The 12852-nt window shown below is 39.5% G+C and overlaps 1 protein-coding gene across 3 annotated transcripts in view; it reads right to left on the reverse strand.

Annotated features, from left to right (window-relative positions):
* ubxn11 (UBX domain protein 11) overlaps positions 1 to 12852 on the reverse strand; it is a 63740-nt gene that overhangs the window by 34960 nt on the left and 15928 nt on the right. For all 3 annotated transcript variants that reach the window (XM_043717513.2, XM_043717511.2, XM_087976788.1), the window contains one exon: positions 10005 to 10131. In XM_043717513.2, the coding sequence (XP_043573448.2) occupies positions 10005 to 10131 (127 nt within the window). The remainder of the gene's footprint in view (positions 1 to 10004; positions 10132 to 12852) is intronic.

Genomic DNA, 12852 nt, shown 5'->3' on the forward strand with positions numbered 1-12852 from the left:
ATGCATCTGGTTCAGAAGGTAATCCTATGGTTCAGAACATGATGTCAAGGACGAGGGAAACCAATTCTCCACCATGCTCCCCGTCCCATTTCAAATATCTCTAATGCATTTGTTTGATAAAATGCCACCTTGTTTGACCTACTGGTGAGGATACCTGGCACATAAGAAAAGCTGTTTGGAATCATTGTACCTGCCAGGACTCAAGCGATTATTTCATGGTCATCACAAAACAGTGAATGAAACATTATATAGTTCTGGCTGTCGAATATGAATATTGCATAAAATATGAATTTTCTTTCTCCAACTCTGTGTGTCTCAGCCTTCAACACTATGGTAGTCAGCCCTCCCCTGCTAACTGCACTGAATCCATAATTTCACCAGAACATGCCTGAGTGGTAGCAATATGTGCATACAGACAGCTGGATAAAACACTGAAATTAAACCTGGATTTATATTTTTTGGAGAATCTGACCTCCCAACAACAAAACTGAAAAGATATGAAGGGATTAAAACCCAGGCTCTGACAGGAAACGCAATGGAACAGAAGAAAAACATGAAGTAGGGATTCTATGAAAAGAAAGACTTTTGAATGCCAAGTTATGTTTCTCTGAGACTTTATGAGTAGTTGAGGATGTTAGGTAGCAGCTGTCCTATGTACATTCCTAAAACTGCTCCAAAGGTGTTGCATCTTGCTCTCTGCTGCTTTTATTCTTGTCCATCCTGTTAGTGACTGCAGGAGATTGGAGAATCTGTCCCAGGGTATAACTGAGGGCTGTTAGTGTACTTGAAACCTCTTGGATCACACTGTTCATGTTATGTTCCAACTTTTGAATGCCTTTGATAACTGGCTCCTCCAGGCTGTGATAATCAGAGGTCTGGACAGAACCCTGAACATCCTGGAGTGCGATTACATCTTTCTCCAGGGCACTTGAGGGTTCATGAGGCAGAGCCTCACTGCATGGCAAAGCAAGCCTTGACTGAGGTATTGTGGACAGTGACCCACTTTCACTGGAGTCGTTCACTTCAGACTGCTGCACCTGATGCTCACTGCTCTCCTCAGTTGCAGGATCATGGTCCCTGCCATCTGTGGGAAAGAAAGACAAACCATAATCAGCTGGTGGCATAGGAGGGCGGGCAGCAATCTCAATTAGTTAAACCAGTTTAAAATGATTGCCATTATTTTCTGAAACAGTGGTTTGAAGAATCATTTACTTTCCAGAAGATGTGGAGGCCCAAAGGATGAGACTTTGACAGAGTGAGACCATGTTATGAGAATAGGGAGCAAGATATTCTTTTGACTGACAATGCAGAATTTCTACTTTGCAAGGCAGAAGTAAATAACCATAGCAAACTAAATCAAATCTAATAGATATTAAAACAGGCAATACAACAGTAGTGGTCAAAAGAGCAACAGACCACGATCAAAAGTATCAAGCAAGCTATCTCATCACAGAGTTGCCAGAATATAGCAGGAAGCAATGTTCATGGTGACTATTTAATAACATATGTATGAGGGTGTAAACATGTAAGGACTTACCTGTGTGTGAGTCCCCTTTGCAGGGGCAGGAGTAAGACAGTCTGATCCAAAGATGTTGTAGCAGATGATCTGGCCTCTGTTCTCAGCCTCCTGCATTGTTCCTCTACAACACAAGCTTGAAGACTCAGCATTGATTTTAACAATGTCAAATTCACTGACATTATCAGACCATCCACAAAATCCATGCAGCAATTCATTAATTGTTCTTCAACAACACCCTCCAAATCTGCAACTTCTAACACCTAGGAGAGAAAGGGCAGCAGGCTCATGGATACACCACCACCTGCACATTCCACTCGAAGCCACACAACATCCAGACATTGGAAATATATTATTTCACCGTTGCTGGGTCAAAATCCTGCCACTCCCTCCCTAACAACACTGTAGATATTCCTGCACAATAGTGGTTCAAAAAGGTGGCTCATTGCCATCTTCTCAAGAGCAATTAGAAATGGCAATAAGTGGCCTTACTGATGATATCCATGAACACATGAAAATAAAACCACTATAACCACTCCTTTTCTTTCCTAGACAGTGAGAGACAGCAATGATTTTGTGTTGCTATTAAATTGCTGAAGAACCTCAGCAGACCTAGCACCATTTGTGGAGAGAAAGCAGAGTCAATGTTTCAGTCCAGTGACTTGTCTTCAAAAGTTCCCCAGCAATTTCTGCTTTTTTCTCAAATTTCCAACATCAGCAATTTTTCATTTTTGTTTTTCTATTTTTAATGTAGTTGTGTACCTGAAAAATCATTATTCTTTTCACAGTATGCGTGGGTGGAAAGTACTGCAGAATGCGTGCAAATGGAACTTGCATTCAAGATATCAGAGAATCAAACATCACAGAATGAAATATCGCACTTAACCCTTCATGACTGTGACATTTTCTGAAAGTTATTCATTTCTGCAACACCTCTGCTCTTTCACAGTGGCCCTGTTTCCTTTCCAAGTATTTGTGCAATTCATTTTGAATTTGCTTTCGTCACCCTTTCAGGAAGTATTATTTCAGATCTTGATAATCAGACATGAGAAAGATCATAGGAGAACCAGACAAATTAAGAGGAACAGATTTCAATCCCACTCCGACCCTTCCTTCTGGAGTAGCAGACCCAAACAATTCATACCAGTGTAAGAAGGTTGACTGGAAGGAATTAGAAAAGCAGAGTTGCTCAGATATATTGCAATCTAGAACTCAACTGGCCAAGTGTAGACAACACAGAGAGATTAGGATAGCAACTTGCCCTGAGAAAAAGAGAACTTCTGGACATCAAGAACTTCCAGAACGAACAAGGAATAATCAGATATACTGTAGAAGCTTGAGTTGTTCTGCAGCAGGGAAAGTTAAGGGGAGATTTCATTCACTTACTAATTTAGCAATTAAATAATTTATTCTAATTTGCTGTGTTTCCAGTGCCAAAACGATTGGTAACCAAACGACACAAATTTAAGCTAATAAAAACATAAAGTATTGGAGACATGCAGCTGGTCTGAGAGCATTTGTGGAGAAAAAAACACAGTGAATGTTTTGAGTCCTTTACAGTCTTCTACAGAAGTGTAGAAGAATTATATAGAATTCCAAACATTGATTGGTTTTTCTGTTCAGCCATGCTGCCACTTTGTCGTTATTTCGGATTTCTAGCATCTGCAGTATTTTAATTTTAAAATAAAAATTAAAAATAATTGGCAAAAGCATTAGATATGACATGAGTTTTTTTTTGTTTTTACATACAAAACTTCTCACTAATAGCAGCCTACAAATATTTAGCCCATGCAATTTTAGGTATTGAAAATCAGAAATGAAAAAAAGATAACACGATGCTAGAATCACGATTGACACAATAAAGTTTGTTGCTTCAAAATGTGGTTATGAATGTGGCCTACTTTCAACACCTCAGTTCACTAATCCTATTTACAGCCTTCACCCTGCTTTAAAACAAAGATCCTGGTCAAAATTAATCTCTTTCATTCGATTGACAATGTGAGTAACCAGTCTATCATTAAATCACATTCTGAGATGCAAGACCCTTTCCTCTGGATTGTTGAAACTCGCTGGTTATTTTTAGACTTCTAAATTGAACAAGTCATGCATGAACATCTCTGTATATATACATCTTGCAAGACTAGCACAATACCACCCCATAGGAAAAACTGCCACAAACCCAAAGCTTTCAATGGTGAACAAGGTGTCCAATTGCATAATACCAGATACATACAATGAGAGAACTAAAGAGAGGAACAATGCTAACACGGAGCCCTGTAAATATGGAAAGTAACCACATGGCCTCTTGCTGCAACACTATCATATTCAATGTGAGATTAAAAGTGGTATAAAAAGAATGACTAATGACAAAAGCAAGGCCAGGGGAACATTCTGTCCAAAAATGAGCCAAAAGAGTTCATATGAACATACAAATAAGGAGCATGTGCAGGCCTACTCATAAAGATTGCTCTTCCTTCCAATAAGAACATGGTTAATCTGACTGCAACCTCAAATCCATATTCCAGATTATCCCTGTAAACTTTCAGCCCTTGCTGAAGAAGGATCCATCTACTTCCACCTTAAAAATATTCAACAGTTTCCACCTCTGGTTCAGGAAGAGAGTTCTAGAGACTCACAACTCTGAGAAAAAAGTTGTGCTTAGCTTCGGTTTTAAATAGATGACCATAATTTTTTAATATTGATTCCTAGTGGAATCATAAGTGGAAATATCCTCTCCACATCTACCCTTCAGAACTTTATAAGCTTCATTCAAGTCACGTCTTACAGTTCTAAAATCCAATGGATACAAGCTTAACTTATTCAACCTTTCCTCATAAGGCATCTGATCCAGTCTAGATAGTAGGATAGTAAACCTTCTCTGAACTGCCTTTAACATTTACATTCAAATTTTGATGTGTATTGCTAAAGGAATAGAATGAAAAGTTGGGAAGTGTTAGAACATAGAACATAGAAGAATACAGCGCAGTACAGGCCCTTTGGCCCTCGATGTTGCGCCGATCCAAGCCCACCTAACCTATACTAACCCACTATCCTCCATATACCTATCCAATGCCCGCTTAAATGCCCATAAAGAGGGAGAGTCCACCACTGCTGCTGGCAGGGCATTCCATGAACTTACGACTCGCTGAGTGAAGAACCTACCCCTAACTTCAGTCCTATATCTACCCCCCCTTAATTTAAAGCTATGCCCCCTTGTAATACCCGACTCCATACGCGGGAAAAGGTTCACACTGTCAACCCTATCTAACCCCCTAATCATCTTGTACACCTCAATCAAATCACCCCTAAACCTTCTTTTCTCTAAGGCTTGTTGCAACAAAGCCTTAGTGAGACCACACCTAAAGTACTGTGTACAGTTTTTCTCTCCTTACTTGAGGAGGGATCCAGTTATATTGGAGGCAGTTCAGAGGAGGTACACTAGGTTGACTCCAGAGGACAGGCGCTTGTCATATGAAGAGAGATTAAGCAGTTTAGACCTATACTCTCTCGAGTTTAGGAGAATGAGAGAAGATCTATTTGAGGTGTATGAGATGCTAAAGGGGATTGAAATATTATGTGTAGGAGGGATGTTTCCTCATGTAGGAAATCTAGAATGACAGGTCATAGTTTTAGAATAAAGCATACTAGATTTAAAACAAAAATGAGAAAAAATTACTTCTCTCAAAGGGTCATGAATCTGTGGAATTCACTACCCCAAAGTGTGGTGGATGCTGGGACATTGAATAATTTTAAGAAGGAAATAGACAGATTTTTAAAATTAGGTTGAAAGGTTATGGAGAGCGGGCAGGAAAGTAGAGTTGATGCTAGGATGAGATTGGCCATGATTGTATCAACTGGCAGAGCAGGGTCAAACAGACTATTCCTGTTTCTAGTTATTGTGTTCTTATTCCTTCTTAAATAAGGTGACCAATACTGTGCACAGTACTCCACATGTGGTCTTACCAGTGTCCTGTGAAGCATAACCTCCCTATTTTTGTGTTCAAGTCCTTTCTCAATAAATCATCACATTCTGTGACCTTTCCTAATTACTTGCTATTCCTGCATTCTAAACTTTTGCAATTCATGCACAAGGACACCAAAAACCCTCTGCATCTAAAAGCGCTACAATTTTGGTAGAATTAATATTGAAAGTATGTAACTTGTAAAAACAAACTGAGGGCATGCTGTGAGACAATGTAGCACAGCAATAGCAATAGGAAGGAAGCACATGAACGAGTGTGACTCCTTCACTTTAAGCAGGTAATAAACAATTGTTATATCAAACCACCACAATACTTTCAACCTGGACAAGTTCTACAGTGACATCTCTTCACTCCAAATTATTTTGTTAGTATCATTCTAGGAATCCAGTATCTGTAAAAGTTCAAAGAACATATAAAAGCATTTAACCCATTGTGAGGATCGATAAAATTATGGAGGGTTCAGGGATGGGTGCCAGGTTGGTGGAGGGTGAGGGTGCATGGTTCAGGGCATCACAGGGTAGGGAGAGGAAGGCAGAGCTCATTAATGAAAGTATACCACAGACAGGGGTATGGGAAGGCTTGTTGGGGCAGGGAATGAGGAGCATTTGGATAACTTAAATCTGGCATCTATGCACAAGAAAATAATAAATTAAATAAAAAGAAGAAATAAACACTTGGTTGGATAAAAATTAAATAAGGAGGCTAGAAGTTGAAGCTTTTCAACTTGTGCTTATCAGAACTAGAATGCAAGAATAAGACTTCAAAGAAGAAAGTTCCTCATTGAAATAGTAACCATAGGAGGGATGTTTCCTCATGTGAGGCAATCTATGATGAGAGGTCATAGTTTTAGGATAAGACGTAGCAGATTTAAAATGAAAATGAGGCAAAATACTTCTCCCAAAGGGTTCCTCATGTGGGCTTTTTCTCTTTCATTTAATCTCTTGAAGAAAACACACAAGACAAGTCCACACATAGGATTTAGACACTAGAGGAGGCCATTCAGCCCTCTAATCTGTTCCACTAATCAATAAGATTATGGCTGATCTGAGTTTGGCCATCTCCCAGAAACCTTGACTCCAATAATCTATTGAACCATGTTCAATAACCTAGCCTCATTCCTGTCTGAGAAAGAGAATTCCACAGACAAACAACCCTCAGAAAAATAAAAACTCTCCTATCTCAGTTTAAAATGAGAGACCACTAATTTTAAACTGCGAACCCTGCTTCTAAAAGTCCCACAAGGGGAACCATTCTCTCAGCATCACCCTGTCAAGCCCCCTCAGGATTGTATACCGTCAATCTTCTGAACATCAACATATCTGCACAACCTTTCCTCTTAAGATAGCATCTTCATCCCAGGAATTAGTAGAATAAACCTTCTTGGAAGTGTTCTAATTCAATTATATTCTTATTGAAGTACACAGATCATAACTGTACACAATACCCCAAATGTGGTCTTGGCAACACCGTGAATACCTGTTGCGTAACTTCCAATTATATTCCATTCCTTTTGCATTAAATGTTAATATTACATTTGCCTTTCTAACCACTTACTGTATCTGCATATCAACCTTTTTGATTCATGCATCAAGACACTTAAACCCCTCTTTACCACTGCAGTCTCTCTCTCTCTAATTAAATACTATATTGATTTTCTATTCTTCCTTTCAAAATGGACAAGTTCACATTTTCCTCCACTGTACTCCATCTGCCAGCTTTTTGCTCAATATCAAAGATAGAAAACCTATTAAGTCAGCATCTCCAAACACAATTTTAGACATGTTTAGGAAGTGCATGGCTTTCTACTTGAGTGAGAAAGTATTCCTGAGGGAATGAGATCAAATTCCAAGCAAAATGCTATTAATAGCCTCCAACACATCCAGCTGATGATATGTTCCATTCACTTAAATGGAAAATTTACAGTATCTATAATGGTTGATAGATATATTGCCATTGTTTTCTGCCCAAATTGTGCATATATTTTATGTTCCATTCTGAAATTCCATGGAAATATACTTGACTCAAGGAAAAAAATAAAGATTTGCATCTATACAGTGTCTTTCAAAACCACAGATCGAGTTAAAACACTTCATAGCGAATGAAGACTTGTTTGAAGTGTAGTAATTATTTCAACTTCTGAGTGTCTCCATTTCTTTCTTCATCTTCTCAAAGTGCATCTTTCCAAGAACGCTTTTGTACAGCACTCCTAATCTCGCCATCCATAGCTCAGTGCTCTGTCCTTTGTCTGGTTTGTTTTGTTTCCAATTGTTTTTGCTCACCAGAACGTATTTTATATTAAAGATGCTACATAATTAAAAGTTGTCTTGTTGGAGGAAACTTTCAAGGGAGACTACAGAAATAAACTGAGGGATCTCCAATGAGAGAAAGTATTGAATTTGTGTTCCTTGTCCATAAGCCATCACTTTAGTTTCTCCTCCCTCAAAATGTCATGATCCAATCAGAAAACTCACTACAGTTTTAAAGATGTATCTGTAGGACTGAGCAGTTTGATCTGCAGGTGAAAATGTGTCATTCTGTGACGTAAAACTGAGCTAAGCCACAGTTTCCACTCAATGCATCACAAAACAAAGCTTGTCCTTTTGCAGCATATGCTGACTATTTCTGTGGTTTAGCCTTGTGAAAAAAAAATTAGAAACAAAGTCTTTACTCCTGAAAGAAGCACTGCTTCAGGAATTCATGACTATACTATTTGAACATAACTAAATGCTATTTTATGAAGGTTGCTCTACATCTTGGCTTCAGTCTTAATGGAAGGAGCAATGTCATCTATACTTCCCGCTGCCTTGGGAAAGCAGCCAACATAATCAATTACCCCTCCCCCACCCTGGTTATACTCTGTTCCACCCTCTTCCTTCAGGCAGAATATATAAAATACGTACCAACAGGTTCAAGAACAACTTTTTCCCCACTGTAATCAAACTTATGACTGGACCACATATGTTAGATTGATCTTTCTCTGCACCTTCACTGTAGCTGTAACACTGCAATATATATTCTGCATTCTGTTTTATTACCCTGATGTACTTATGTAAGATATGAATTGTTTGGTTAGCACGCAAAACAATACTTTTCACTGTGATGATAATAAATCAAATCAAATCATTTGTTCTTAATCAGAGATCTGAAGGTTGAGGAAGAGGGGTCACGATTGAGTGTGATACAATGACAGCGTCCAGTCATTATACAGGAACCAAAGTTATGGCTGACATTACCTTGCCCCACCCCTCCATGGATATTGAGGCCAAGTGGAGCCTTCTAATTACAATCTGACTGAGATGAGCTAGCTCAGCACCTCAGGGATGGACCATGTGATTTTGCCTGACTCCATGTCAACCATTTATGAACTATGGAGTTCATTCACCACCTCTACACTAATGCATTTATGTCTATAATCTTATCTGTAATATGAAGAATGACCATGACCAATGTGCCAAAGGGCTGCTGGTAAATGTAGTAAATGAATGTTTCAAAGAATCAGGCTGTTTTACTGGAATTCAAGGAATATGGTGGGTTTGCAATTTTGAGAAAAGCCAGAGAATCAAACAGAATTACACAACCCAGAAAAGCACAATACTGGTTTTGCATTAGTGTACTGCACTGATATAATTGACACTGGGGAGCAGATGGAGGAAATCTAGTCCACTTTGACTAGCAGAAGAGTAGATGTAAAATGAAATCTCTTGTGCTCATAGCACCAAGTATGCTGAGAGGAAGCACTGAGCAAATTCAGGGCAGCAGACACCTGGAGCTTTGACCTTCCCCAAGCTCACAATTGCTCCATACAAGGTGTGCCAGCTCATATAATTTATGAACAACTCATCATATACAGCTCAGGAGTCCAAAACACGACGAAAAGATAATCAACGATAAATCCAATAAATTTGAATATAGTAAATGTGTCTTTCCCAGAATGTGGTGACAATATGAAACTCGCTACCACAAGGAGTGGCCATGGCAAATAGCATATAGTTAAGGGAAGGCACCTGGATAAGCACACAGGGTGAAAGATATAGAAGGAAATATTAATAGGATTAGATGATCTAGATTGGGGACAGGTCTTGTGATGCATAAATACCATCAGGTTTCAGGTGTGCCTCTATCCAAACCTGGTTTAAAATAAAATACAGTGTAAGAAAACAAATCTCCCAAACTTACTTTATCCTAAAGAAAGCAAATTTAATCATACAGTCCCCTTTGTTTCTAAGGTTTTGAAACCATAATTTGCATGAAAAATCTATCCAGTTAATCCACTTTCAGATGTTGAATCCATTTCAAGGAGTTTTGATTCCTTTTCTTTTTTAAATTAAAAAAGAGAAGTAGAAGTTTTGAGGAAGTTTCAGGCCAAATATCTGTATTTAGACAGCCAAGGTCTGTGCTGAACCCTCTTCAGGATCACAAGCTCCCTGAATCGCTGTGACAGAGCCTCATATTGTGCTGCAAAACAAATCCAACCAAGAACTACATCTAGAAACTGTACAATTTACCTGGGTGTGAAGGTAGCTCACTGGGATTGGGAACCTCCTGAGGCTCTTCCTCTTCCTTCAAATACACATTGCTGGTCTCATCCTTTTCTGAACCAACCCAAATCATCCCATAATCACTCAGGAATTTCTAGAAAATAACAGTCACAAACATTTCAGCACACTTTTCCATCCTTGTTCTTATTTTTGGTTGATTTTTAAATGGACTGTAATAATTTATTTCAAGAAATCTCTGAAAATGAACCAAAAACCGCATGCTAACATCTAATGATATGTCACTGGAGGCCATTCAGCCCATCATATTTGTTTTGAAGAACAGCACCCTTATGAAGATATGAATTGGGAACAGGAGATGACCATTTAGCTCCTGTCGTCAGCTCCATCATTCAACAAGATTATGGATGATCTGATTGTGATTCAATTCCATATGCCCTTCTAATTCCCTGACCTTTGACTCTATTGTTAGTCAAAAATGTATTTACCTCTGCCTTAAAAATATTTGATGAACTCACCTCTGCAACTCTCTGGGGAGTTTTAAAGACTCACAACCATATTTATAGCTTTCAGGGCTAAACATTCAATTCGGAAATTTCAAACCATAATCTCAATGTCCATTTTATGCCCTTGTCTTTGCATGTTTTAGTTTGTGTTTTTATTTTGCTTGCAGTCAGCAGCACACTTTCTCTAAGCACACCTTTTGTTTCTTTTAAAGGGAAGTCAAGGACTGCATAAAAGCAAAAGAACAAGCAAAGGATTGGGAAGGCTTTAAAAACCAGAGCAGACAACTGAAAAAAACAATGAGAGGGAAGAAGATATAATAATACAAAGGAAAATTGCAAGAGGCTTTTTCTAGATATATGAAACGTAAGAGTGGAATTGGACCACTGGAAATTGAGGCTGGAGAAGTATTAATGGGGAACAAAGAAATGAGGGAGGAACTGAATAGGTACTTTGCAACAGTCTTCACGTTGGAAGATACAAGTAGCATACCAGAACCTCAAGAGAGTCATGGGGCAGAGGAGAGGGTAGTGGCCTTCACTAGGGAGAAGAACAAAGAACCTTGCAGCACAGGAACAGGCCCTTCAGCCCTCCAAGCCTGCGCTGATCCAGATCCTCTGTCTAAACCTGCCATCTATTCACTAAGGATCAGTATCCCTTTGCTTCCTGCTTATTCATGTATCTGTGTAGATACATCTTAAATGACGCTATTGTTCCCGCCTCAACCACCTCTGCTGGCAACAGATTCCAGACACCCACCACCCTCTGCATGAAGAACTTTCCCTGTATATTTCCCCTAAACTTTTTCCCTCTCACGTCAAACGCATGAACCCTAATAATTGAGTCCTCTACTCTAGGAAAAAGTTTCTTGTTATCCACCCTGTCTGCACCTCTCATGATTTTGTAGGATTCAATCATGTCCCCCCTCAATCTCCTTATTTCCAATGAAAATAATCCTAATCTACTCAACCTCTCCTCATAGCTAGCACCCTCCATACCAGACAACATCCTGATGAACCTCTTCTGCACCCTTTCCAAAGCATCCACATCCTTTTGGCAATGTGGCAACCAGAACTGCATGCGGTATTCCAAATGTGGTTGAACCAAAGTCTTATACAACTAACATGACCTGCCAACTCTTGTACTCAATACCCCGACCGATGACAGAAAGTATGCCGTATGCGTTCTTGACCACACTACTGACCTGCGTTGCCACCTTCAGGGAACAATGGACCTGAACACCCAAATCTCTCTGTACATCAATTTTCCCCAGGACTTTCCCTTTACTGTATAGTTTGCTCTGGAATTGCATCTTCCAAAATGCATCACTTCACATTTGTCTGGATTGAACTCCATCTGCCATTTCTCTGCCCAACTATCCAACCTATCTACATTCTGCTGTATTCTCTGACAGTCCCCTTCATTAACTGCTACTCCACCAATCTTAGTGCCATCTGCAAACTCGCTAATGAGGCAACCTACACCTTCCTCCAAATCATGAGAAGGTGCTTGAGAAGCTGAAAGGGCTGAAGATGGACAAGTCAGATGTATCAGATGGATTACACTCCAAGATTCTGAAGGAAATAACTGAGGAAATTGTGGAGGCATTGGTGGTGAACTTTCAGGAATCACTGGAGTCAGGGAGGGTCTCAGAGGTGGAAGATAGGAAATTATAGACCGGTTAGCCTCATCGGTAAGATTTTAGAGTCCAATATTAAAGGTGAAATTACAGAGTACTTGAAACTTCATGTTAAAATAGGACTGAGTCAGCATGGCTTCGTCAGGGGAGCTCATGTCTGACAAATCTGTTAGAATTCTTTAAGAAGCTAATAAGGTTTAACAAAGGACAGCCAGTGGACTTGATCTATTTGGATTTTCAGAAGGCCTTTGACCAGGTGCTGCAGAGGAAGCTGCTAACTAAGATAAAGAGCCCATGCTATTAGGGGTAAGGTTTTGGCATGGATTGAGGATTGGCCAACTAGTAGAAGGCAGAGAACAGGGGTAAAGGGGTCATTTTCAGGATGGCAGCTGAGTGATTAGTGAAGTTCCACAGGGGTGTGTGTTGGGACCACAATTATTCCTGTTATACATGAATGATCTAGATGAAGGAATTGAAGGCATTGCTGATGACACAGAGATAGGTGAATCGATGGGTAATGTTGTGGAAGCAGGGAGGCTGCAGAAGGACTTGGATGGACAGGCAAGTGAGTAAAGAAGTGATGGATGGCAGTGGGAAAATGCAAGGTTATGCATATTTTTTAAATGGGGAAAAGCTTTGGAAATCTGAAGCACAAAGGGACTTGGGAGTCCTAGTTCAGGGTTCCCTTAAGGTTAACATGTAAGTTCAGATGGC

The sequence above is a fragment of the Chiloscyllium plagiosum genome, unplaced genomic scaffold (assembly GCF_037043375.1).
Source record: "Chiloscyllium plagiosum isolate Xiang-an unplaced genomic scaffold, Cpla_swu_hap1 HiC_scaffold_30, whole genome shotgun sequence".
In the NCBI taxonomy this organism is placed as follows: Eukaryota; Metazoa; Chordata; class Chondrichthyes; order Orectolobiformes; family Hemiscylliidae; genus Chiloscyllium; species Chiloscyllium plagiosum.